Below are 26,872 nucleotides of genomic sequence, written 5' to 3'. Positions count from 1 at the left end.
AAATGGAACATGAGATTTTATTTTGTGGTCATGGAGTGCTGAGGACCAGGGACAAGTGTTAGGAAGAAACATCAATCTGGGTTTGAAAGTTCTGACGTTCTATTTTTTGCTCTACAGCAGGGAGTCCCAACCTTTTCTTCTCTTTCTGGACAAACTTACTTAGCAGGATCAGGCGGCTGAGCTCTCAGTCCAGCCTCTTCTCCTCACGAACCGAAACTCCATCCTTCCGGTCACAGGTGCGAGGGCAGGTGACCAGCGGATATGCCATCTTTCAGATTCCCGATTGACTGCAAATTTCACAGCAGTCACTCATCCCAGGGTGGAGCAGGGCCAGGCGGCTGCTGCCAAGTAGCTTTGGTTCTTTAATGTTAGTGGGAAATTTCTGGTGCCCTGGCTTATAGCTGCTCCGCGCTTACAGGCGAAGGCAATGAGGAGGAAGGAGGTGGGGAGAGGAAATAAGTGCTGAAGGAGAGCGAGAGGCCTAGAGGAGCTGGAAGGCAAAGAGTGAGCATGCTTCTCAGCCAAGGTCACAGGTGCAAGTGCAGGTGACCGGCTCTAAACCATTCAAACAGAGGACATGTAACACAGGGTATCACTCAATCAGAGGCTGGGGAGGCAGAGCATGCCCCCAGGATGGCGGGCAGCATGGAGATCAGTGATGGAGGGCAGCTGCCCTCGCAGGGCTGGGAGGTCTTCGGCCTGAGCCAGCTCTGTGGGAAGCACAGGTACCTGGGTCTCCCTGTCCTCCTGCCCACCAAACCGATCAGAGACCTGGAGGACAAGGGAGCTGGGCGGGGGATGGTGGCCCCCTGTGAGGTTGGGCAGAGCAGAGGAAGGGCAGGGGAAGGTTCTAAAAGGGCAGTTGCGAAAGTAAATACAGAAGTCCAATTACATTTGAATTTCAGATAAACAACGAATTGTGTTTTCGTCTAATTATGCCTCGTACAATATTTAGTACATAGTTATACAAGAGTTTATTCATTGCAAAAGACTAAAACTTCATCGCAAGAAACAAGGAGAATTAAGGAGGGAGGGAGTTAAGGAGTTAACACATCAGAATCTTCAAAATACTTTCTAGGATAGCCCAAGATAAATGTATTCCCACGGAGGTTGGAAAGGGAGCCCGGGGCTGGGGGTTGGGACTCTGGGTTTGCTCTCAAGAATTCCTGATAATGAGTCATGTCCCTGATTGAAGCCTGAAACCAATTAGAGGTAAAAATGTGCTCGGCCTCAAAATGTAACCAGCACTAAATGACGCGAGGCATCGTTCTGAAGGATGGGGAAGAGCAAGCTTTGTCTGGGACCCCTCTGCACCGTGCTGTGGTGGAGAGAGGCACACGGACAGTGAAGGGATTAGAGAAAGCACGATCCATTGCTGGTCCAGGAGGGTCTGAGAGTTTGGAGTGGTGGCAACTGCTGTCTTCTGTTCTTGAAGAGGAAATTGTGTGGAGATAGGTGCTAACTTGGGGTATTGGATCACCAATGAGTCTACACACACACACACACACACACACACACACACACACACACACACACACACTGGAGGCAGGGAAGGTAACTTAGACATGGCTCACACTGCCCACCCCACCTGAACGCCTGGTACACCTGCTCGTATGGAGCAGTGGGAATACCTCAATGTGGATATTAAGTGAAAACTGAATTTTCTTCCCAGCCCTCTTGTATCCTTCACTCTCAGGATCTTCAGAAACACAGAATGAAGACATGGAGACTTTTTGAGCATAATTTAACATTATAATCATGCAAGATGGCCGTTATTGCTATTACCCGCATAATTAGCTGGTTAATATTAATAAAGGAAAGATAGCAAAGGAGAGGCCAGACATCCTAAGCACGGTCATCTGGGCAGCTTCACCAGGAAGCTACCGGTCATGCTCCCCAGGAAACCACTGGTCCATTCCCTGTAGATCACTGGGTGAAGGGACTGAACAAAGGGGGAGATAGTTGCATGTGCAGTGAAGTTGGGGTGAAGTAGGGGAGGTGCTTGCCTGTCAGTCTAGCCTGAGAAAAACGGATTGGCTAGCTGGTGGACCCCATCTGAAGCACGTGCAAAATCTTGGAGACTTAATTGGTTAGGTTGAAGAAGCTTCTGGTTAAAATTCCTAGACAAAGAGTTCCCTCTCTCTTGTCCTCTCTTGATCCATGACCCTCACTCGCCCTTGCGCTGGCCTCTTCTCTCTCCAGAGCCACGTGGCCTTAAACAGCTGCCTGGCCCATGGCCATGCAGACCCCACACGCAATGGACTGCAGCTGGGACACAAGCTAAGCTAGCCAGATGCTGGACTTTAATATGGACTGGACTTTAATATGGAGCAGAAATTATAGGCAGTGGCCTTAATTCTGGCCCTGCTGAAGACAATATTGGACTTCTTCCATGGCGAGATGGAGAGAGATGGGACCTTGGAGGGGAACCCCCTTAATTTTACATCATCAAGAAAAATTTCCATGAAACCCGATCCTCCCCTGGGGGCCGCAGGAAATTCATTTCCTCAAAGCACCCCAAGAACTCCACTTCCACCGGTAACATTGCCATGAGAAACACTTGATTGACCCCTAGAGAGTTCACCTGGAAGATCCGGAAGGGCTAGAGCACTGTCTGATTTCTGAATCCTTTACCTAGGACAGTGATGGGCAACCTTTTGAGCTTGGTATGTCAAACTTCACCAAAAAACTGAGCATAACTTGGGTAGTGTGTCACTTTGAGGAAAAAACATTATTTCGCCATATTTATAGTTTAAATAACATAAATGTTTCATCCTCGGCATGCGGCCGCCTCAGCGGCCACGTGTCATCAGAAATGGCACTGACACGCGTGTCAGAGGTTCGCCATCACTGACCTAGGAGATCCCCAGGGCCCATCACCCTTGTTCATGCTCTGAAAGGGCCTATGGCCCCCGCCGATGGAGCCCAGGACAAGAGAATGGAGAGAGGAGAACAGGAGAGAAGGGACCCTCGGTGACAGTCTGGTCCAACTGTGTCTGTGGGCCGCATGGGGAACGGATCTCATGCTGTGCATCATCCTCCAGGGTGTGTGAATTTGGGATGGTACATGCTGTCTGTAGGTGACATTGTTTTCTTTTTGGTAATGGATATTGCGAATATAGCCCAGAGATTTCCTTAATTATCTAAAACGCTGGCCCCTAATATAGGAATTGACTTGACGTGTCCCCAGTCTTGGCCAGGACTCGGCTGCCCAGCAATATTAGGTAATGTTGAAAAATAAATCTGGCCAGGCGATCTCCTCGCCGGTTTATACAGCTTGGTTCTCACAGCTGTTTGTGAGGGTGATCTTATTACCACCAATCACTTTCACTTTTCCAGAAACAATGATAGTGCCTGGAATAGGGAAGTTCATAGCCTATGTAGAATTTAACATACGGTCGAAATGAGGCCAGGTCTCTAATTAAGCCACACTGTGTCCATCTCATTCAGCAGCAAAATGGTGAGGGGAGAAACTGACACTGATTATGTGATCCCGCGCCCACAACACCACCGTGAATGGCAAAAGGACTGAAAACTGGCTTCTTGCAAAGTTTTCTCCCCTATGGTCTGAAAAGAAGGGGCTTAAAACCTTGGAGAATAAATAGTTTGTTTTCTAAAAATCCAGATAACTGGAAAGGAGATCATTTTATCACCCCAAAGAGTAGTTAACGGATTAGGGTCTTTGTTTATAGAACCTCGGGTATCACATGACAGGAGAGGAATTTAGTCCTGGGAGTTGCATTCCAATAGGTCTGCTTAATGCCTACGTGTTATGGGTCCTCGAACACCACTTAACTGGCATGCCCGGGGAAGCCGAATCCATCTGTGCTGAGCCATGGAGCAGAACCTGGGGACCTGCGTGCCTTCCCGGCTGGGTAGCCTGCAGAGGGAGGGGCTATTGGTCAGTTGGTAAGCAGAAGGGGATTCCCCTGAGCCCTGGCTGAAGTCACATCCCAGCCCCTGCCCAGAGGGGCCTGGTAAGGGCTGTCCGCTCAGGTTGGCAGGCATGCTTCACGCTTTTCAATCCCACCCGAGGGAGATGTCAAAACCATGGGTGCTCACAACCCTGCCCACGTGAGGGGCCTAGAGGACAGCAGACCCCACCCAATCCCCAGCTGGGGACGGGGTGGGTGGGGCTCCCTTGTCCACATGAGGGCAGCAGAAGCTGTGGTGTGAGGGAGGGGACAAACCCATTCCACGGCCCCATGGCGCCAAATGCTGCCCCGCGGAGGGGAAGCAGGTACCAGGGCAGTTATGAGAGCCTGACCCCTTCGCTGGTGTCCTCAGCAACACTGTTAAAGTCCCCGATAAAGTTAAAAAAAAACAAAAAAAGAAAAACAGCTAAACATCAAAATTCATCTATAATCCCACCGTGCAGAGATAGCCACTGATAAAATTTTAATAAGGCAGTGTATAGTTTAATTTACTGTTTTTAGCCTGCCCTTTTTATTCCAGAACTTTATTTTATGCCTTTGGTTATTTTTCAATATTTAACATGTGCAGAAGACTCATTTTCTGACATGTTTAAATCCATCTCTCCATTGTGTGGGGTTGAAGCCGACTTCATATTAAGTTGTATATTTTCACATCGAGATACATACATCTTGATTTCAGCAGATTCCACTGCTAAAATCATTCCTTTCATTTTGGTTTCCATGTTTCTTCCTCTCACCATCAAGGTAACCCTCAAGATGGCTGCATAACCATGTGTCTCTTTAGCTCTGCCTTATTGTCTGCTAAGTGTTTTCATGGGGCCGCATATCCCGTGAGCGGCCCCAGCCAATGACCGAGCGAGGCAGGTCTGTCTCGGGAGCCGTGGGACTGAGTCCTCTGACCAGCCACACATTCATGGTGCCCAGAGTGGACGGTCCTGGGAATAAAGAAAGCTCACAGATGGTGGCCTCACAGTGCTGGTAGGAACAGGAGAGATACATCCCCCACCCCCTTGGCCATGCAAGGCGGGCAGAATTCAGTGAGGATCTTTCACAGAGCACTTTAAATTAAGATTTTCTTTATACATCTACTCACACACAACACAACAAGAGACTAATGAGAGGAAAAATTCTGCTACAGTTTGCTCTTCATGTGACTTCCCACAAGGACATAAAGCACACCTGCCTCTACCTCCCAAAGGTCTGGGTTCCCTCCCTGCTGAGGAGCCTCAGGTGTGGGTCCCGCCTCCTGTCCTAAGGCAGTGCGCTGGGCCCCGAAGCACCTCGATCTGGTGACTGGGGTGCATGGGACCCTGAGAAAGATGAAGGAGGATATACCTAAAAAGCAAAATATGCAAGTGTGTAGAAGTAGAATAATTTTTGCATAAAACCAAACCCCTCCCTATCTCTGGAATTTCTGGGTTGGGAGACAATCATAAGATCCCAACCTGAAACCTGCCCTATGGACTCTGACTTTGCCCCTCTCCAATACTGGGGTGGAGAGAACGTTCATCAGTCTAGGAAATCGGGGGCATGCGGTTTGTGTCTTAGTGCTAGGAGCTTTTCCTTCCCTGAGGGTCAGGAGGCTGTGCCCCGGGTCTGGACTTGACCTTGGGACCTCACAGGATTAGGTTGTCCAGATCAAGCCAGTAATACTGGAAAAAGAGAAAGGGAAGGAATGCCCAGGAAAGTCTCAAATTTCTTTTGTTCGTATTCTTTTATTTTGTGAATTGCTAGTTAATAAGAAAATTAAATTCCAGTGAAACTTCACTGGCCTAGAATCCTTATGTAGTGAGCGCCCCCTTGTGGTTCACCTTTCACATTTTCCCAGGACACAAAGAACCTCTGCCCAGGCTTCAAGTACAGAGGCCTGCCTCTCCCCACCACACCTGAACAGGTGTGCCTCATCTTCCCTGAGGGCTCAGACCTAGCTCAGACCTGCCTCTGCAGGCTTGTCCCACTTTCCCAAATTAAGACTGAATGTCAAGTCGCTGCCTCCAACCTCGGGCTCAGGTAACTGCTGGGCCACCAGGTCATTCCTGCTCTCTCAGGTTGACACCACACCTGAGACAGACACTGCCCACCCACCCGCCCTACCACTTGCCTATTTTGACTTAAAACCACCACTCACTACGAAATTCCCTGAGTCAGAGGATGTGAGGGGGAGGAGGAGGCAGGGACGAAGTTACCACCAACATCCAGGCACAGGTGGCACTAGGCTCATCTTATCTGATTCATCCCCACAGCAGCCCTTTGGGTTAGCAATTATTTCCCCCATTTTACAGATGAGGAAACTGAGGCTCAGGAGGTTAAGATTTTGCTTATCTTGAATTTCTCCAGGTATTGTCAGCCTGTTTAACTGAGGTCATTTTGTCATAGATACTCAAATTCTATCAGTTTATAACTTCCCTCAAATAAAGGTAGCACCCAGCACCCGCACAGAGACCCCTTAGTAACACCTGGCTGCTTCAGGGCATCTCACCTGGGCTCTCCTCATTGACATCTCTGCTGCTGCGTGCTCTGGGAGAATGTTCGGGCCCAACTCCAGAGGGCCCACGTGCCCTGGGCTCTGTCAGCCCTCTCCATGAAGCAGCCAGGCCGTGCTCCTCGCCACACCGGGCAAAACGTCCTGTCCTCCACTGGGTGTCATGCACGGTGACCCAGGTACACCTGAAGTCTGCTCTGGCTCACTCCGCCCACAGCCCCTCCGGACGTGGCTCAGACCAGGGGCCGCTCAAGGCACAGACGCTGCGTTCCTCTTTGCCTGTATGCGTTTACTGTTGTTGCAGCAAATCACCATGGATGTGGCTTCAGCGCAGACCTACAATCCGATGCTCTGTGGGTCAGAAGTCCAGGCCCGATCTCACCGGACCAGCGCTGCCGACTACCTGTGCGCCGCTAAGGAGGGCCCCTCTCACCTCCACGTGAGGGCAGCCACTGTGACCCCTGTCCACTTAAAACAACACCATTGCAGGCCTGGGCTCCAGGCACCAGACCACAAAAGAGAGAAGTGATAAATAACCGTCAAAGTTTGACTTTTATGCCTGGTACCTTCCTCTGGAGATTCTGCTAAATGTCTTCTATTCCTCTGTTCATAAATTCCTATGATAACAGCTTTATTTGGGAATTAATCCAGACCCCCATTATTCATTGAATTACACTTTCTGGGTGTGTGAGTGCCCTCCTCCTTGTAAGTTACAATACTTTGGAAGCTACGTCACCTCTTTCTGGCTGCTGGGATGACAGGTTGGCATTGCTAACTCGCAGGCATTTCAGAATTGTATCTTAAAAGCATCGATGCAGTTTTAAAAGGTTTCCAGATTTAAACCAGGGTGAAAATTGTGTCCTGAGAGGATCTGATTTATACGATGATGGATGCTTTAGATAGAGTAGCATCTAGTGTCCTGCCTCGTGACCTCCACCTAAAGGACAGGCGTTCCTCCTGACGTACACAAGCTCAGGGGTGGGATTTCCCAGGTTCAAATGTTGGCTCCATCTCTCACTGGCTGTGTGACCTCAAGTGGCTTAACTGCTCTGAGCCTTGGTTTCCTTGTTTGTAAAATGGAGAAAATAACACCCACTCCATGGGGCTGTTGTAAGGATAAAATGACACGGTGCAAGCGAGGAGCTGAGCGTGGTGATTCGAAAATAGTAACAGTCGAGGCTAACACGGAGGACCCGCGGTGTGCCAGGCATTGCTCCGAGCACCTTACATGGATAACTCACTGAGCCGCTCCACAACCCTGTGAGGTGGGTCCGGCGAGTGTTCGTCCTTGTTGACTTGGACACCTAGCACCCATTCTCCCTGCTGCTGGAGACGCCATCCAGACTTGGGCTGAGACCATCCCAGCTGGCCTCTAAGCACCTGGTCTCTAGTCTGGGGCTGTCACATGACCTGGGTCTAGCCAATCAGAGCATCTCACCAGCATCACAGTGACTGTCTATTGCTGGGCACCCAAGCCAGTGGGACTACCTCCTGCTGCACTTGAACCTGAGATAGGAAGGTGGGAGCCGCTGTAATCCGAGGGGAGGGCCGCCTGCCAGTGCACATACTTAGAGGAAACAGAGTCAGCGGCTGGACAAGGAAAGCCAGGTTGTAACCCCACTGGGATAGCCGGCCTGCAAACTCCTCTCACGTCGGACTTCTCCATCGCCTCCTTCTGGGTGGAGATGGTTCAGCGGGCTTCTCTGCCACGCCTCCCTGGGTCTGTCTCTGTGAGACCTCCTCTGTGTTCCCGTTCTGTGCCCACCCAGCTTTCAGAAGAGCCAGCCCCTAAGTGTCCTTCCAGGACCTAAGTATTTCCATGTGCCCCGTCAAGGCTCCATGGACTCAGCGTCCCTACGGTCTGTGCCGACCCTGACTCTCTTCCTCTCGGTGGCTTCGCCATGCAGGGACCTGCACCACCTGGGTGGCCAGAGCCCACAGAGGCGGGGAATGACTCCTAGCCATTTACTGTTCTCTTAGCCACCGAGGAGGCCACTCATGGATACTTGTTGACATGACTTGAAAATTAAGTGACCAGACCTCCTGGCCCAGGCAGGGCGGCCGCCTAAATGGAAAAGCAGTCGTGTTGGCACCTGGAGGGGACAGGGCCTCTCTCTGGTTGTACCCTGAGCTCAGTTGTTGTTGCCACTGACTTGTGTGTTGGGTCTGGGAGCTGTGGCCCCTGGAAGACTCTACCCCCGCCCGGTGGATCAGCTGGGCCTGGATGATCCAGCAATCCTTCCCCACCAGCACAGACTTGTGAGGGCACCTCAGCAGCCCCACAGACCCCCACCAGAAGCACAGGCCAGGTCCCGTCCACTGCCACCACTGCTCAACGGGATGCAGAGGCCTGACAAGGACATGGGAGCCTGTTCCAGGCCACCTGCCTACCCGATGGCCCGCCTCCCCCTCACCCACGTGGTCACCCCATCTCCCCTTCATGCCTTTCCCACCTCTCATTCTTCATCACCACCCAGGCTTTGCCAAACTGGAAGTGAAGGGTGCAGTCCTCCAACCGCCAGCCATGAAGCACACAGTGGCTGCAAGCTGGGGGTCCCCAGGGCCATGCTCACTCAGACCAGCTCTCTACAAACCCAGGGGTCCCCACAGTCACCCACGGGCTCGATAACTGGCTAAACTGACTCATAGAACTCAGAAAAGCACTAAACTTACAATGACAGGTTTCTTACAGCAAAAGGCTATGTGAGAACCAGCCAAGGACAGAGACCCGGGGAGCAGATCCGGGGCTGGGAGGGTTCTGAACTGGAAGCTCTCGGGTCCCAGGACCCCACGCCCTGCTGTCACTGCTGATATATGACAGTATTCACGGTGCTGCAGAGCCAGGGAGCTCCCTAGAGTTTCAGGATCTGGAGATTATTGGGGTTTTATTACCAAGGCAGAATTGATTGAATCATCACCTGCATGATTAAATTCCACCTCCAGCCCCCACCAGCCCCCAGATGTCGCGCTGATAGCATGTGGCTCAAAGCCCAACTCTCTAATCACATCGCTGGTCTTCCTGGCCCGGCCAGCCTGCATCCTGAGCCATCTCATTAGCGCAGAGTATGATGGCCCCCATGAGTCAGCTCGTTGGCACAGACTTTCAGGTGTGGTCCAAGGGGCCCACCAGGAAAGCAAAGACACTCCCATCACTCAGGAAATTCCAAAAGTTTACTTACCTCCCAGGAATGAAGGATAAAGGCCAACCAAATCCCTTATTACGGTCAGCTACTGACACCCCCTGGATGGTTTGGACTCCAGGGCAGAATACTTACATTTAAATTGTTCAATCAGATATCTATTTAACAAAATAGCAAAATCAAAGTCCTATCATCGTACACATAATGCCACTTCAGCCTACCCACTTTGTGGAAATAATTTTATTTTCCCCCAACTCCATAATTAAATCTGTATTGAATGCTATTGAAAACCATCTGCTTTGGCCTGAGCTATATCATCGGTCACCCTGAAATCAGGAGGCTTCGCCAGCTTGTTCCCTCGATGAGGGAGGTGGAAACCACAGTCCATCCACAGCTCGAGACACTGGCACATCCTTCTCTGCCAGCGTTGGCTTCCTGGGAACCAGCCTTCAATCTGAAGGCCACTTTGGGTGGGAGAGAGTGGGAACGAAGGGCTTGGATGATTTTAAAAGCCCCTCCTCATCCCTCCCACCCTTGGCCAAGAGAGTCGGGTCTTCTTGCCTTCCCCGGGAGCCAGACCTGCCAAAGAGACCATGATTTCAGTGTCCTGGATCGTGACACCCTCAGACATTGCTGGATGCAGCGGCCATATTTCCTGTCTGCTCCCACTCTTTTATGTTATCTCCAAGAGAGAGCGGGTAGAAGTTGCCAGTCCTCAGAAAGAATTGGCTCCATTCACTCCTGTGTTCCATTGACAAAGCAAGACCTGTGCCAGCCAAGTTCCATGTAGCTCCCTGCGTGTGTGTAGGGGGAGTGATGGGCTGGTGGCACCATCTTTGGAGTCAGTCCCCCAGCTCAGATCGACATTCTTCATCCTTTCACAGAGCTGTGTAGCTCTAGAGAGCATTCCACTGAGAGTAAGTGCCACGGGTTAGTCAACCAATCTTCCATCGATGCCCTAATGAATGAGTTGTGTGTATTTTTTTTTTTTTGTACCCTTTGAGGTGTCTTCAGGATGAATTCCTAGAGGTGGCATTGTTTGGCTGAAGGATACATGTTCATTGCCCAGGACTATCGCAACCAAGCACTACAAACTCTAAGGTTCTAAACCCAGAGTAGATTCTCTCACAGTTCTGGAGGCTAGAACTCCAAAGTCAAGGTGCGGGCAGGACCATGCTCTCCAGGAAAGCACTAGGGGAGCATCCTTTGTCACCTCTTCCAGCTCCTGGTGTTGCAGGCAACCCCCTTGGCTCATAGGCACAGCGCTCCAATCTCTACCTCGGCTGTCACCTTCTCCCTGTATGTCTGGGTCTGTTCATAGAAGGATACCAGTCATTGGATTAGAGCCCACCCTAATCTAATACAACCTCATCGTAACTTAATTACATTCTGCAAAGACCCCCTTTCCAAATGAGGTCACATTCGCAGGTTCCAGCTGGACATGAATTTGGGGGGAGGCTATTCAGCCCAGTGCTGTGAGTATATCCGCAGTTTGGATGTACTGGGTCATGTCCCCCTCCATAGAGTGGTACTTTGTTGCTCCTCCACCCCCAGCAGTACATAGGGGCACCTGTTCTCCACCCCTGGCAACACGGTGTGTTGTCAAGCTTTTGATTTTTGGCCAACCTGATACATGAAGACGGTGTCTCAGTATCTGTTTCTCATTATGGATAAAGTTGAACATTTTTTCTTATGTGTTGATGTGTACATTTTGTGGGCGGTCTGTTCATATCTTTCCCATTTTCCTAAAGGGCTTTGGCATTTTTTTCCTCAGTTTTTTACCTGAAACTCACCCAGGACTTCCCCTCGATCCTTTTCCGTTGCTCATTTTTCTGTGACGCGGTTTTCATGAGCGTTTAGAAGGAATCGTGGCTCGCACCAGCTTTTCAAATCCTCAGAGCCCTCTCGCTGTTGTTTGTGGGGAGTGTTTCAAACATACGGCAGCTTGCATTCTGAAAGTTCCTGGCGCTGTGTCATCCTTCAGCTGCACCTGGACCCTCTCTCCTATTCCTCAACTGTCTCCTCCCCGAGAAATGTTTACTCCACTCCCAGCATTTTCTCCTGGGCTCGGGGTCCCACCCTGGAAGAAAGCCCCAGTGGGTCCATCGTGAGAGTCAACAGGTTCTGAGCTGCTCCAGCCCCAGATCCCCAACCCCCCAGCTTCACCTGGGACAGCGGCCACACCCTCAGCGGAGACCAAATCTTCATCAGCCCAAATCATCCTTCTGTGCTTACAGTGAAAACCATGGCTATTTGGGGGTTTTCCTCTGCTTGGGTCATTCCGATGCACTGCCACTTCCTCTGCTTTTTCTTGCAAACAAAATCACGCGAGTCTTTGTGCTTCCATGGTGGGCTCCGTCTGCTTGTGTGTTGAAGTTCTCTTGAACACCTTGTGACCAGCTTCATTGTAAACAGTCTCTGAGGCTTTCCGTCTCTCTGTCCAGTGGCTCTGGCCACTCTTCCAGGGGGATTTAGAGACGCTGAGGAAGTAGACCACCACCAACGTGGCCGTCTGCACCTGGCTTTCCTCGGTCTTTTAGAACTCTTTGTATGTTTCTGAAATCGGCCCCGCGATTCTGGTCTATATTCAAATTTTATCCTCCAAGTTGTATTTTTCAGTATTGCATGTGGTATTTCGGGCATGCATAGGAATCTTTTCAATATTTATGTGTTTGCTCATTTTATGCCTTTTATTCGTCTTTTCTTTTACAATGTGGATTTTGAGTCATAAAGAGAAAGCTCCCCCACAGAGGACTTCACTGGTGTTGTTTTCTAGAACTGTGCGACTTCATTTTTTGTATTTATATTTCTAATTCATTTGGCATTTACTGTTGTATGGGTTGAGTGTAGTTATTGGCTTCAGCATCATTTATTAGAAAGCCAATCATTTTCCAGAACTTAAGATGTCACCTATATCATAGAATATTTCCCATGCACAGCACATGTTGTTGATTAACTGGAAAAATAAGGTGGAACTTTTAACAACGTTGGCTTATTTATACAGCCTGTTCCCCAAAAGGATTTATGCAGCTCCCAGTGAGGCTAGATTATATACAATGGACCAGGATGATACTAATAGGAAACCTCATTAACATGGTGTATTAGACACATTTTACCATTTTCTACAGATTCTTATAACTCTTCCTCATTGACATGTTACCTTTTGTGTTTTACAAAAATGTAAAATATTAAAAATCAGACATAGAATGGCTCCTATGTAAAACACATTATGAAGTATGATGGCAGAATCATCTTTCAGGGGACGTGATCTGATTAACCAGCCAGATTCTGTGACATCCTGAAACCGACTCCCCCATATTTCATATTCAGGCCAAAGCAGATGATATCAATACTCTCTCACAGTCTATATTACTGCTCTTGTATCCTGAGTGTATTTTTCTGGCAGACATAAACTTGTTGATCATTTGTTTTTAAGAAAAATAGAAAGGGGCTCCTCAAAAGCACAGCGCCCCAGGTTTCCATTTGAAAAAGTAATTTTGAGGAGGAATTAACTGCCCTGAGCTAAAAACCCAGAGGAAATAAGCCTGTATCTAACTGCTCCACCAAGGCCTGTCCACGTTCCTTCCACAGGAGGGAAGTTAAGATCCTACACAGTGCGGCTGCACCCCCTGGTGGGGAGGTCTGAGGTCGCACCCAGGAGGTCCCCAGACTCCTCTTGCCCCATCTGCCTTCTTCCCTCTATTTTGAAGAGAAGAAAACTCGAAGTTACTTCTTCAGAACCATTTTACCTTCAGAAAACTTAAGTATAATGGTTGATTTATCAAATATTTTAAAAATATGTGTCTTAAAACCCTGTGTGAATAAGGAGCGTCCCAAACTAGCCTTCGTCTGCCTACTTTCATAGCATTAACAGTAATCTCCATGAATTAGCCCAGACACTGAACTAAGACTATTAGTAATCTCACTCAATCCTCAGAGCAGCCTTGCAGAGCAACCTGGATGTTACCTTGGTTTTACAGGTGCAGAGGGAACTCATAGAGGTGAGGGGCTCACCTCATCCCCTGCCCTCACTCTTCTCTGCTTTATCCATAAACCCTTGGCATCTTTCACAGCCATCATTTTCTACAGCTTTCTTTATGCCTCCAAACTTCCCCTCACATTTATCTGCCCTGAGCTCCAGGCCCTTTCAGAACTTTTGAAAAAATGTTTTTATTATTACTTACGCTACTTCTGTGTAGTATGCTGATGTATTCCTAGGATTGTGTTGAAATTATAACATTAACATAGCAGGAAAGGGAAGGTTCCTTTCCTTTCAGTCCTTCCTTACTCATCTGAACGCCTAAGGTGGGAAGTGCTAGTATAAGGTGACCAGACGTCCCGCTTTTGGCAGGACAGTCCCGATTTTTAACAATTTGTCCTGCGTCCCACGGCGTTTTAAAAAAGTCCCAATTTTTGGAAAGAATGCACAACAAGCTAGGGAACGGCGGGAGAACGGTTTTCGGCGGCCATGTGGCTATTTAGCCAGGATATGAGTTTTATATTATTTTTGTTAATTTTATAATGTTAAACTTTAATAATAACAAATAATTGTTGAGAACTGATTATCGAGAACTGCTTATCAAAGTTCGCATTGTTGATCAGTTGTTAGAATTCGACCACCATTGTTTGGACTTAATGAACAATGGCATTTTTGGGGATTGGCAACGACGAAAACATTTTGTAACTGTCTCTCAGACGATACACATCGTACTGCGTGCTAGTAAGCTAGTTAAACAAGTGATGTCATTACAAATCAGCTATTTAGATAATTTAGGTAAGTAATTTATTTATTTATTTCATAAATACATAAATTTTCTTGAATTTAGCAGACAGTACTCGTATTATTTATATTTTATAGTGGCGACAAAAAGTCTAGCGCCGGCCTTGAAAGTGACACGACTTACGTCACGGCAAATTCAGAGGAAAAAAAATACAAGTTAGTATTGTTATTATTTAGAAAGAAATATAGGATTTAAAATATAATATTTAAAATATAGTTACTTTATAACAATCAAATTAATTTAATTTATAAACTAACAATAAAATATGTTCATGTAATTATGTACCTACTTACTGTGTTTTTAAGCAATATGTATATAATAATTTATAATATAATTTTAAATTATTTTTTTTAGATTTTTAACATAATAAGAAAAGATGCAAATTCAACGATGATCTAAGAAGTGAATTTCCTTTTATTAAAAAAAACAAAAGCGATTACAATATAGACCAAATTTTTAATCAAGAATCCCCCCCCCCCACCCGCTGAAACCGGTTTGGCTCAGTGGATAGAGCATAGAGCCAGCCTGCGGACTCAAGGGTCCCAGGTTCGATTCCGGTCAAGGGCATGTACCTTGGTTGCAGACACATCCCCAGTAGGGGGTGTGCAAGAGGCAGCTGATCGATGTTTCTCTCTCATCGATGTTTCTAACTCTCTATCCCTCTCTCTTCCTCTCTGTAAAAAATCAATAAAATATATATTTTTTTAAAAAAGAACCCCTCCCCCCCCCCCCCCCCCCCCCGGGTCAATAGTGTCCCGCTTTACCAATGTTAAAATCTGGTCACCTTAACAAAAACAGATGTTTCAGAAAACGTTGTGGCCGCTTGGCAGCGTGGGGAGATGCCTAGAGGGAGGCAGGTGGGCAGGTCTGCAGAGCGCTGCATCCAAGTCGGTGGTCGCGGGGGGGGGGGGGGGGGGGGGGGCTGCCCTCTGACGTGGGGTCCCCCACGTGGAAGGGCAGTGTGCCCTTTCCAGAGGTGGGGAGGACTGACGGAGCAGGTGTGGGGGCAGAACCAAAGCTCCGTTTGAACCTTTACGTTTGCGTGTGTGTTAAGCCTCAAAAAGGAGAGAGACATCGAATAGCCCCCAAACATGGCCCAAAGCCCTTCCTTCCAGGGTTTTTGTTCACGCACACACAGAATAACTGCCCTCAAGGCCGGGCCAGTCCTCCAGAGCACCGAGAGCGCCGGCCAGAGCGGCGGCGACCACTGCCGGGCAGCCGCGACGACCTACGACGCGCCAGAACCGACGTTGCGCCTGCGCAGGGGCACACGCTGCGACGGCGGCCTTGACGTCATCACCTGTGCGACTCCCCGCCGGACAGCCTGGGATCTGCTCTTCGGGAAGGTGCAGTAGTAGGACCGGCAGGGAAGATGCCCGTGGCCGTAATGGCAGAAGGTGCCTTTAGTTTCAAAAAGTTGCTAGATCAGTGCGAGAACCAGGAGCTCGAGGTAACCATTCGCGTAGCCCTGGGAGAAGCCGCGGGGTCTCCCCAGGACCCGGGCGGCGCTGGTCTCCAGGGTAACCGGGCCCGGGGCCTGCGGATCGGGGGCGGGGCTGGGGGCGGGCGCCTGGAGGGCGCGGGAGCTGGGCCTGTGGAGTCTGGCGCCTTGACCTGCTCGGATGGCCAAGGATCCAGGCCCAGTCGCCCGAACTCGCTGGGAGCTTTTTGTTGTTTGTCTTTAGCTAATGAGCCCGAAAGTCTTGCTCATCTTTGCTCCTTACACCCTCCACTGTGCTGCTCGGGTTAGACTAAAACATCTCCCCCCTTCCCCCCGGTTGTGGGAGCAGGTGGAGGAATGTGGATTTTGTTCAAGACGTGTGCACGCACATACACAGACCTTTTATTAGCTTAGAAAGCCCTTGTTGGTCCCATAATGTTAGCAGACGAGTTTACCGATTTGTCTTCAATAAGAGGTGGAAGTTACATCATGCAGCTATTAAAGTTAAGATTTTATTTTAGAAAGGCACTTTAAAAAGCATGTATAATAAAGTTAGACAAAGGAGACAACAGCCTAAAACAGCTGCTTATTAGTAGACACAATAGATTTTTTAAATGAAAGTTGAATGAGGTTAGAAATGTCTAACTCAACTGTGATGTTTTCCTGTTTATTACTCATTTCCTTATATATTCAACATATTTGATATAATGGGCAGAATCATCATGCTTTAGGAATCTGTTGGAAATACTTGTTTCTTGTAATAGTAAGATGATTTATATAAGAATTTGAAACCTGAGAAAAGGATCCTATTTAAATATTCCCGTTCAAATAAAGACACTGAAGAGATAAGTCATTGCTGATGACAGATTTCAACTTAATACTCTGGGTTTTAATATAAGTGTAAATGAGGTTATTCTCTTTCATTTTGGCCTTCTAGGCACCTGGAGGAATTGCTACACCCCCCGTATATGGTCAGCTTCTAGCTTTATATCTGCTCCATAATGACATGTAAGTACTTTTTACTAAAGCTAAGAACAGCAATTTCTTCAAGGTTATAGAGAATTCATACATTAAAATGCCATCACTAAAACATGGGCACAAGGAGCTGTATCTTTTATTATAATACTTAATACATCTGTGTCAAATACTGAATCATACATAAGTTTATGATGAGGCTGAGTTATTTTAGACTACATTTGTTTTATATACACCTAAAAAGCACTCTAGTTTGTTATGAGAAACTACAGTGTCCATTTCAAATTGCTTTAATCCTATTGATCTTTTCTTTTTTGTCTTTTTATGAACCTTTCTTATTACCTTCATTTACTTAACTTCACTTGTAATCAATAGACCAAGAGAAATTGAAAGGGAAGGTTGAGAAAACTAAGAGGAATTTATTGCCAACATGTATGAGGTTTCTTGGAAGTTTCCTGCTTGTTAATTATTCTTAATTCATATTTGTTGAAGAAAAGTCAGAAAGCATGACTGCAAAGGGGTTGGAGGAACTCATAGTTCTATGACCCATCGATGACTACTGTTAAATTTTGTTTTAAATTCTTCTAAACTATTTTTTCATATCTTTTAAAAACCTAAACCCAGATTTTTATCACACACATATCATATAAATTATCTGTTTCATTTATTGTAATCCTGTCATCCTGTGTTTGTTGTAGTTCAGGCTTCCAAACTCTTAAAAACTGCCTTGAGGTTTTGGTGGCTCTGTGCCCACTGGTGGGAGGAGAGGTGACAAGGAGAAAAGCATGTGTACTGTACTTGTTGTCAAGGAACGCCAGAGCCCTGAAAGTATATGTGTTAGCTTATTTTTATAGAGAAATTATTTAGGCAGTTCTACTTAAATCTTTGTGCTTTTAGTGTACTGTTGCCTTAATTTAAGATCTGGATTATTAATTTAAAAACTTATTACAAACGGCAAAATATTACTTTGGTAAATATATTTCATGTCTTTTAATTTGGAATACTGTTACTTTCCCTAGACAAATTTATGTAAAACTAAATTTCACTTTGTATTTTATAGACTATTTTAAAGTATACTTCTGGATGTTTATATTGGTATCTAGAATTTTAAACATTTACTGAGGTGATTTTTTTTTTATTATTGCTTATTTTTTCTTGGGGGGTGAAAATTAGGAATAATGCAAGATATCTTTGGAAAAGAATACCACCTGCTATAAAATCTGTAAGTATCCTTTCTATTTTTCTCCTTTAATACAGTAACAACATTCATTTAAATGGTCACCTCATAAAAGTTTGTTTTCTTTCCCATATAGTTCACAGAAATTGTTATTAAACCAGTATTAAAGTTTAATAATAGATCTTCACATTTTAATTTCCCTTGATGATATAGCAGTCTGTATACTCAGCTCCTGCTGATCAGATTTCTTGAGACATTTCATGTGTCACTTAACCAGGTGAACAACTGAGCCAGTTTAGATAAAGGTCTGGTGTCTGTTGTTTTTTAACTGATTTATGCAGCTTTCTATTGCGGTACTTATTTTGAACCTGGTAATGTTTATAAGAATAGTCTAAAACTGATGATTACTCACAGAATTAAGATTATTTTTGCTAATTAAGACTTTAGATTTCTTATTTTGGGTAGGAGATTAGATGAAATAACCTCTTAATAACCAAAGTGGAATGAAGTAAATTTTTACTTTCAAGCGATTCACTGTGTCTAGCATAAATGTCAAGTGAAAATTTCAGAAAATTACCAAGAATCCACCTAAACTTCTTTGTTGATTATCAATATTCAGCAGCAGACCAAATTAGTATATTTACTCCTTCTTTGTGTCTGGGTCATTCTGTTAATGCTCTCCCAGCTTCATGGGCTTAAATAAACAACAGCCATTAATTATGTGCATGATGTTACTGGCAGCTTTAGCCTTAGAAAGGCTACAGTGTATGACATCTTAGGTTGGAAGTCTGTGCTGTTAGCCATTTTGCTATTACTTATATCCTAATATATATATATATATATATATATATATATTGCGCTAGCTGGTTTGGCTCATGGATAGAGTGTCGGCCTGCGGACTGAAGGGTCCTGAGTTTGATTCTGGTCAAGGGCACATGCCTGGATTGCGGGCTCCATCCTCATGAGGTAGGGAGCGTGCAAGAGGTAGCCAATCAATGATTCTCTCTCATCATTGATGTTTCTGATTCTCCCTCTCCCTTCCACTCTAAAATCAATAAGAAAAAATATATTTATATATATATATATTTATGTATATATCAGTTATATATTCTGTGTTAATATATTAATGAAATACAAATACATCTTTAAAAACAATTTTAAGGTAATTCTAAGATTTAATTGTTTGGATGCATTCTCATGCCTTAATTTGCTATTACAATAAAAATTTATATCAGCCCTGGTTGGTGTTGCTCAATGATTAGAGTGTCAGCCCAAGCACCAAAGGGTCCTGGGTTCGATTCCTGGTCAGGGGCTCATACCTAGGTTCCAGGTTCAATCCCACATGCAAGAGACAGCCAATCAATGTGTCTCACATTGATGTTACTCTCTCTCTCCCCCCCTCTCCCTCACCTTCTTCCTCTCCCTCTTTTCCCCTACCTTCCTCCCTTCCACTTTCTCTAAAGATCAATAGAAAAATATCCTCAAGTGAGGATTAACAAAAAATAAAAATATATCAAACATAAATAGACTTTACTATTCATAGCATTTAAAAACCTTTTTTATGGTATTGAGCTAAAAGGTAATTACATCTCTTAAAAGAAATGGTGAATTGTTTAAAGATACAGTTGTTGATGAATCTGCACAGTGAATATCCTCAAAGACAATAATAATATTTATTGCAGGCAAATTCTGAACTGGGGGGAATTTGGTCAGTAGGACAAAGAATCTGGCAGAGAGATTTCCCTGGAATCTACACGACCATCAACGCTCACCAGTGGTCTGAGACAGTCCAGCCGATCATGGAAGCACTTAGAGGTAGTGTTGCTTTGTGGTTAAGAATCAAATTAGACTAGATTTGTTCCCTCAAGTGCTGCAGTGTTGAATTAAGGCAGTGGTGTGTTTTAAAAATAGATATTTTTGCTAATGGGGCAGTTTTCAGAACTCTTTCTTAGATTTGTTATAATCATGCTGCTTCATTTCATGTTGCTTGTGATGACATCGACAGTTCGGGGCATCACTGTCCTTTAATTCCAGATTGAAATTGCTCTTGTCAGGATTTTTTTGCTACTTCAATGAAATCTGGTAATACTCTGATAACTTCAGAGACTGTGCTTTGGACTTAGTCAACTTCAGCCTTCCACGGGTGATGTTTCCAACTTCTAGATTTTATAACTAATCATTCCAGTACATAGATGCGCAAAGATGAAAAGCCTGATGAGACATAATAAAACTCGTCCCTGCCCCTGTCTTTACGTTCCCCCACCCCCAACACTTGCTTCCAATCTTCCTGGTTCACTCTTTTATAAATTCAGACAATGAACAGAAGTCTTTGGGTTGATCTAGTCTCACCACATTTGGACAAGAACAATAATGTCGTTTAATTACGCCTTTTCAAAACGTCAGCTCTTTGGTCACTGCCCACCCTCTGCTCCCACACAGAGGCAACAAGGAGACGGGCCTTCGCCCTGGTCTCTCAGGCATACACCTCGATCATCGCTGACGACTTCGCAGCGTTTGTCGGGCTCCCTGTGGAAGAGGCTGTGAAAGGTATGGTTGTCCTACTTGTTGCTTTCAAGGGAAGTGGAAAATGGAGGTGTTTGCTGTGCATGTTTTTAGAGAGATGACATGAAGCACGCAGCCCAGCACCCAGCAGGGCCGGGCAGCAGATGCCTTGAAGGCAGGCACAGTGTGTGAATACCCACATGGTCATTACCAGGGCAAGTGCCAATGCCACCAAATTAGGCAGAGAGAAGATTTGACCTCATTGCTCATTTAGAAATCCCACTTCACTCTGACTTGGTGGACTCATCCCAGCATCCCTTTCCAGCCCATATTCTCCCTCACGATTTTACTGATCCCTCTACCCTGGGAGCTGGCACCCACTCCTGCCCACTGGTCCCCAGATGTGCTTCTGCATTTTTGTTTCTCCCATGCTGGAGTGAGGTAGAGCATTGCACACGCTGTGTGGCACTGCTTTATAATGATTGACGTTTTCATTCTCCGGCAAAGCAGAGTTCCATCGAGCACCACATCTTATCCTTCAGTGTCCAAGGCCTAGCACAGCTCTGGACACTTGGAAGCAGGTTAATGAAAGTTCTCAGAGGAAATCTTACCACTACTTACTCATGCAAGCATCTATTTATTTGACTCTTTTCTGGAAATCGATCCATAATTTGTTATCCAATAAATGCTGTACCCCAGAGTCAATACTGGGTAGAAGTGTGGTCCCACACCAGTGCCAGCTATGTGACCTAGGACAAATTACCGGAATTCCCTACTTCATTTCCCACATCTGTTTAATTATGGTTGCATGTGCACTTCAGAGAGCTATTATGGTGATGATGTAAAATCCTATAAAAGCACCTCCCATGTGCCTACTGGTCAGCTCTCTGTACATGTCAGCTCTTTTTTGTATGGTTCCATCACCTTTGTTATTACTGATACAATCTATACTAATAAAAGCCTAGGTGGTCCTCGCGCCCTCACGCAACACCCTCACATCGTCACAAGATGGCCAGCAGGGGAGGGTAGTTGGGGACAAACAGGCCAGCAGGGCATGGCAGTTGTGGGAGATCAGGCCTGCAAGGGAGGGCAGTTGGGGGTGACTGGGCCGGCAGGGGAGGGCAATTGGGGGGAACCAGGCCTGCAGGGGAGGGCAGTTGGGGGTGACCAGGCTGGCAGGAGAGGGCAATTGGGGGCAATTGGGCCAGCAGGGGTGGGCAGTTAGGGGCAATCAAGCCAGCAGTGGAGCAGTTAGGCATCAATCAGGCCGGCAGGGGAGCGGTTAGGGGGCGATCAGGCAGGCAGGCAGGCAGGCAGGCGAGCAGTTAGGATCCAGTGGTCCTGGATTGTGAGAGGGATGTCCTACTGCCTATGGGATCAGCCCTAAACTGACAGTCGGACATCCCCCGAGGAGTCCCAGATTGGAGAGGGTGCAGGCCGGGCTGAGGGACAGGCCCCCCCCCCCACCCCCCCCACCCCACCCCCAGAGCACAAATTTCATGCACCGGGCCTCTAGTGATTACATAAAGTACAATGTAAGTTTTCTTTATGTCTGTTTTTAATAACTGATCATGTTAATACCATAATACTTTGTAGAAAACACATCGACTATTAGTGGTTATACCAGCCTGATAAAGTAAAAGGAAGCTTTGATCTGTTTTACAAATGTTTCAAAATTAAGATTACATGAGAACACTGTCTGTAGCATAGCTTTCTAGTAAAACTGCACGTGACAGGTTAAACTACATGTGTCAGGTCTCCCGAAAAAAATGATGCCATTGACAAAGAAAAATGGGGGGTTTTGGCTATTCCTTCATTTTTGTGTTGAATACACATTTTAGGTATATTGGAGCAAGGATGGCAAGCTGACTCCACCACAAGAATGGTCATGCCCAAAAAGCCAGGTAGGTGGAGCTCTTCACCCATGTGCGCAGCATGGAACTCCCTGGGACTGCTTTAGTTTTCAGACATTACATTTGAGTAACTTGATATAAGATTCTGCTGTACTAGCAAAATGAAAATAAATCACACATTAAATTCAGAATGACACACATGTAGGGTGGAAAGGTTCTTAAAGTCACCTAGTTTTACCTTAATTATTAAAAATGTATCTCTTGTACAAAAAACTATTTTATGTGGGTGTTTTATAATTTGTTACAACTTAACATTTACTAAATTTTAATCTCCCATTCTTTCATTTATGGAGCCATTTCTAACTGTTCATCCTTACTGTCTAAACTGTTGCCTTAGGAAGTTATTTTAATACTTAGATATTCCCCTTTCCTCTTGTACTGTAGACACGTAGACTCTTCTAAACAAGACTTTCAGTGGCTTCCACCTTCACACGGTTACGTTACCTGGTCTTCCTTTTAAGGCTTTAAATTAGGTGGGCTGGCTGTGCTATCCCAGTGTGAGCTCCCAGCCCATCCGCCTTCCTCTCTGCTCGGCCAGGCCCGGTCCTGTCCCTGGTTTCCTTCCACTGACCAGGAGGCTCCTTTCTGCCCAGGCTGAGAGCCGGCCTTGCTGCCCACCCCACAGCCCTCCCAATCTGTTCAACACTGAGCTCCTATTTGATGTTGCTGCTCCACAGTCGAGTGTTGCACAGATGTCAGGGTGCTCCGCCCTGCGAGAGTGCAGAGAGAAGCCAGGCCCAGCGACCTGGAGGACAAGAGAAGCGAATCAAATAGAGGGCAGTGGTTTCTCTGTTGACAAATACGTGGCCGTAAATGCATATCGCGTTAAAAGTGCATGTTGTGTGGAAATTCTTTGTGATGACTTCTGTAAGTGAACTTTACATTTTGCTTATTTAGTTGCAGGGGCCTTGGATGTTTCCTTTAACAGGTTTATTCCTTTATCAGGTGTGTATTTTCATATGTTCTACATTTCACTGTTCTTAATTGTTTTTGTAGCATTTATTTATTTATTTATTTTTAGTTCTAACCTTGTAAAGAGATTAAGTTCTTTATTTGGTATTTATAATAATACACCTGGTTGTAAGAGTGAACGTGTGGGTTCCCCTCTGTAGCTCACCTTGAGCGCTAGTGCCCTGGGGCCCAGCCGTGGAGCCTCCTTAGTGTCGGGCAGGGAGCTGTGATGGGGCCTCTCAGCAGCATCCCAGCTGACATGTGCCACCTGAAAAGCCAGAGTGGAACCCCCGACAGTGTGGTCTTTGTGTTTTTCGTTCATCGACACTGAAGTCCTACCAGAGCAGTGCTTGTCGCCTGGGAAGCACTCAGTGGTTCATCCATTGAGTTACATGTCACGTGGGTGGGGTCTTTCCAAGGAGAGCTGTGTTCTCTTCACAGGGATGTTGCATGTTAGCTTCAGTAACAACAAACCAATGGGGCTTTGCTCCAAGTTTGGGAAAACTCATAAAAAATTTGAGACTTCTTGGCTTGTTTTTCAAATGTGGGCAAGTTTTCTTATTGTAAAATTAAAGATACGGGACGGGGGGTTGCAGAACCAAAGCTGTGTTACTCTGGACACTAACTTTGTGACTCTTGCATGCACAGAGCCTGCCCCAGTTCCACCGATCCCCAACGAACAGCAGCTCGCCAGGCTCACCGATTACGTGGCTTTCCTCGAAAATTGACGTCTCATCTGCTTTACGATCCAGTGTCCTGTATCCTGACAAATGTAATTTTGTATTTTCAGTTTATTGGATGGATTGAGCACCTCAGCGTTCCGTACTGAGTATGTGATAAAATACAGATGTAATATAAAGCATATTATATATATTTGTCCTTACACATCATGCTGAATAGTTGTGAGACAGTTCTCCTTTGGTGGTAGCTGGCAGTTTGGGTGAGGCTGCCAGGACGACGCAGTCAGCTTATATTCCAGGACTCGTAGGTGCAGCCCCCCTGCCTCATGCTGCACAGTGCGTGGCAGCATCTGTCCCACCCTCACCCGGTGCTATCCCATCCGGTTTGAGGAAGGCTGTCCCCGGGGGCATTGTCTGAATTGGGGGTGGTCCTGATGCACCCTCTTTGGAGAATATGCTCTCTTTTCTCCTCCGCTCCCGCGAGTCACTGATACAGGATGCTGAGGAACCAGAGGCGTTTCCTTAGCGAGCCAGATTGTTAGGGTCCTCTCTCAGTGTGAGTGCATCCATTGTGGCAGTGGAGGGCCTGCTATGGAAGTGGGACTTGAGACACTTAAGACGCTCATGAGAAGTGTTACGTTGTACTGTGTTCTTCTCTGAAGAGGGGAACGTGTATTGGGAAGAAGCTATTGAGATAAGTAACACTTTGTACCGCTGTCCTGCAGCCTGCTGGGTGCTGTGTTTATCCCTCGGTTCAGTTCTGCCTTTTGGAAAAATACTGAACAAGTCTTTCATTTCTCGTGTGATAGCTCTCTGAATATTTGAAGTTGTTTATTGTATTTTCAGGTTAAAACACCCCCCGAGTTCATTTATTTTGCGTTTGTTCAATAAATATTTAATTGATTTCTTCAACTGTTTCATCAAAGGCAGTTTCTAGAAACATCACTATCCTGGTTTTTCTGTTGACATTCTAGTTTATCACTGTCTCTCTTACAATTACATGATTCCTGTTTTCACTCATTTTAAGAGATCTGTTCACGGAATGTTCGCTTTGCATCTAAGGTTATAAGAACAGTACTTGAGTTTCTACATGTTAAACTAAGAGCCACAACCGATAAGGGGCCAGATGTTCACAGCCCCGTCAAATCAAGGCTCCATCCCTGGGGAGCCCATTGAAGTCAACAGGCTATTAAAAAATTGTCCAGCAAGTTTACAACCATTTTGTCATTTTCTAAGTTTTGATAAATATTTTTTAACACACATATGCCATAGAAGGAGTGCTTGCACGGAGGGGCTTGTCAGCATGAGAAGGAACGATGGAGTGGGTTGGCGATTGTCTTCAAATGTTGGACTGTCGCCTGGCAGGATTGTGTTCATTGCTTCCAACAGCAGAATCACGTGAAGGTTAGAAAAGACCAGTACTATCCAATAGAAATGGAAGGTGTCACATAGGGAATTTAAATTTTCTAGTAGCCACAATAAAGTGAAAAAGGAAAACATGAAATTATTTTTAACGTATTTTATTCAGCCCAATCTAAAACATCATCAGCTCAACATGTCATCAACACCAAAAATATTAATGAGATATCTTACATTCTTTTCTTCATGCTAAATCTCTGCAATCCCACGTGGGTTTCATTTCCATCACAGCTCAGTTTGGACCAGCCACGTGTGAGCAGAGCATGTGACACGGCAGGTCTGATGTCTCAGACACAGAGAGAGGCCTAGCAGTCAGATGCTGCAGCCCTGTTACATAACCACTCACCAGGGATGTTGGGAGAATGCCCAGCACTGACTGCATTAGGGGCAGTTTCTGGTCCCCCCAGGAGACACGAGCAGTTGCCCAGGAGTCTTCTAGCTTTCAAAGTGTTGGGGTTTTTTTAAAACAAGCTGCAAATAAAACTGCATTGAAAAGCAGGGGAAAAGGCATCTGTTACCTCTGGGCTGGAGCAGCCCGTGAATTGGAGTGTGTCCTTGTTCGTTAGTGCTGTGCCTGGGTTCCTCACGGAGCCACTGACAACGCTGCCGTGGGCGGGGGTGGAGGTTTGCCTTTTGGATGGAGTTAATAACCTCGGGTAATGCAATCTTTTTTTATGCTTAGGCAAAGTAATAACCTTCCTCTGATGTTGCTTCTCTGTGAAGGACGCTTTCAAAATGTAGTGGGAAAGCAGTGTAATTTTACCTAAAGGTCTAAAGACAAGCTAAAGCCAGGGTGGAAAATTTCTTGATTTAAATGGCTGATGACGTTCTCCTGGGTCAGTTGAGACACTGAGAAGCCAGGCTTCCTTCACACATCTTTTCAAGTAACGAGTGAACTTTAGTGATCACCTCGTTGCGCCCACCTGAGCAGGGCATCTGCATCCTGAGCATGAGTCATGGTTTTCCTCCTGGATGGGGCTGGAGGAAAGGGTTGTGTTCTGAATAAAAGGAACCAGGCCATTTTCCACTTGAGTCACATGATGGAGGGAATCGCCAGAAACCAGCGTTGATTTAATCATGTTCTCGTGATCCGTACGCCTGCGCCCAGCCTCTGAGAGGAGCAATCCAGGACAGCCAGCAAAGTGCCCCCATGCACAATCCATACAGTGATAAACACCCACCTACAGGGGTCCTGTGTCCCTTAAATACCGTGACTGGGAAACAGTTAAGGTGTGAGGCTGGAGGTGAATGGTGTCAAAGGAGAATGGCCCAAGAAATCCCAACTCCCATCTGGCACCCATATGCCTGTTGGATGCCGCCCTTAAAATCTCAGTTCCTAGCAGATTCTACTCAGGATTGGACCATTTCCCCGTGACACACAGACTGGATGGAAATGTGGGAATGTGTCCTCAGTGGCTTTAGTTATGCCTGAGGCACTTAAACATGAATCCATTTCAAAAGATCAGCAGGCTTCAG

At 46.2% G+C, this 26,872-nt stretch overlaps 1 protein-coding gene across 3 annotated transcripts; it reads left to right on the top strand.

Annotated features, from left to right (window-relative positions):
* Positions 1 to 15,632: 15,632 nt before the first annotated feature.
* On the top strand, positions 15,633 to 25,445 carry COPS8 (COP9 signalosome subunit 8). Of its 3 annotated transcripts, XM_054723426.1 has the most exons (9): positions 15,633 to 15,788; positions 16,717 to 16,787; positions 17,928 to 17,976; positions 19,614 to 19,746; positions 20,371 to 20,478; positions 22,275 to 22,337; positions 23,244 to 23,291; positions 23,946 to 24,069; positions 25,040 to 25,445. In XM_054723426.1, the coding sequence occupies exons 1-8, from the start codon at positions 15,711 to 15,713 to the stop codon at positions 24,023 to 24,025; spliced, it is 630 nt and encodes a 209-aa protein (XP_054579401.1). In that variant the 5' UTR covers positions 15,633 to 15,710; the 3' UTR covers positions 24,026 to 24,069; positions 25,040 to 25,445. The 3 variants fall into 3 exon arrangements, with proteins under 3 accessions (XP_054579401.1, XP_008136654.1, XP_054579402.1); XM_008138432.3 differs by lacking the exon at positions 25,040 to 25,445 and having other exon boundaries at positions 23,946 to 24,889; XM_054723427.1 differs by lacking the exons at positions 23,244 to 23,291; positions 25,040 to 25,445 and having other exon boundaries at positions 23,946 to 24,889.
* Positions 25,446 to 26,872: the final 1,427 nt, after the last annotated feature.

The sequence above is a fragment of the Eptesicus fuscus genome, chromosome 11 (genome assembly GCF_027574615.1).
Source record: "Eptesicus fuscus isolate TK198812 chromosome 11, DD_ASM_mEF_20220401, whole genome shotgun sequence".
In the NCBI taxonomy this organism is placed as follows: domain Eukaryota; kingdom Metazoa; phylum Chordata; class Mammalia; order Chiroptera; family Vespertilionidae; genus Eptesicus; species Eptesicus fuscus.
Note: the sequence above shows the minus strand (reverse complement) of the source record. Positions and strands in the feature narration are given on the sequence as shown.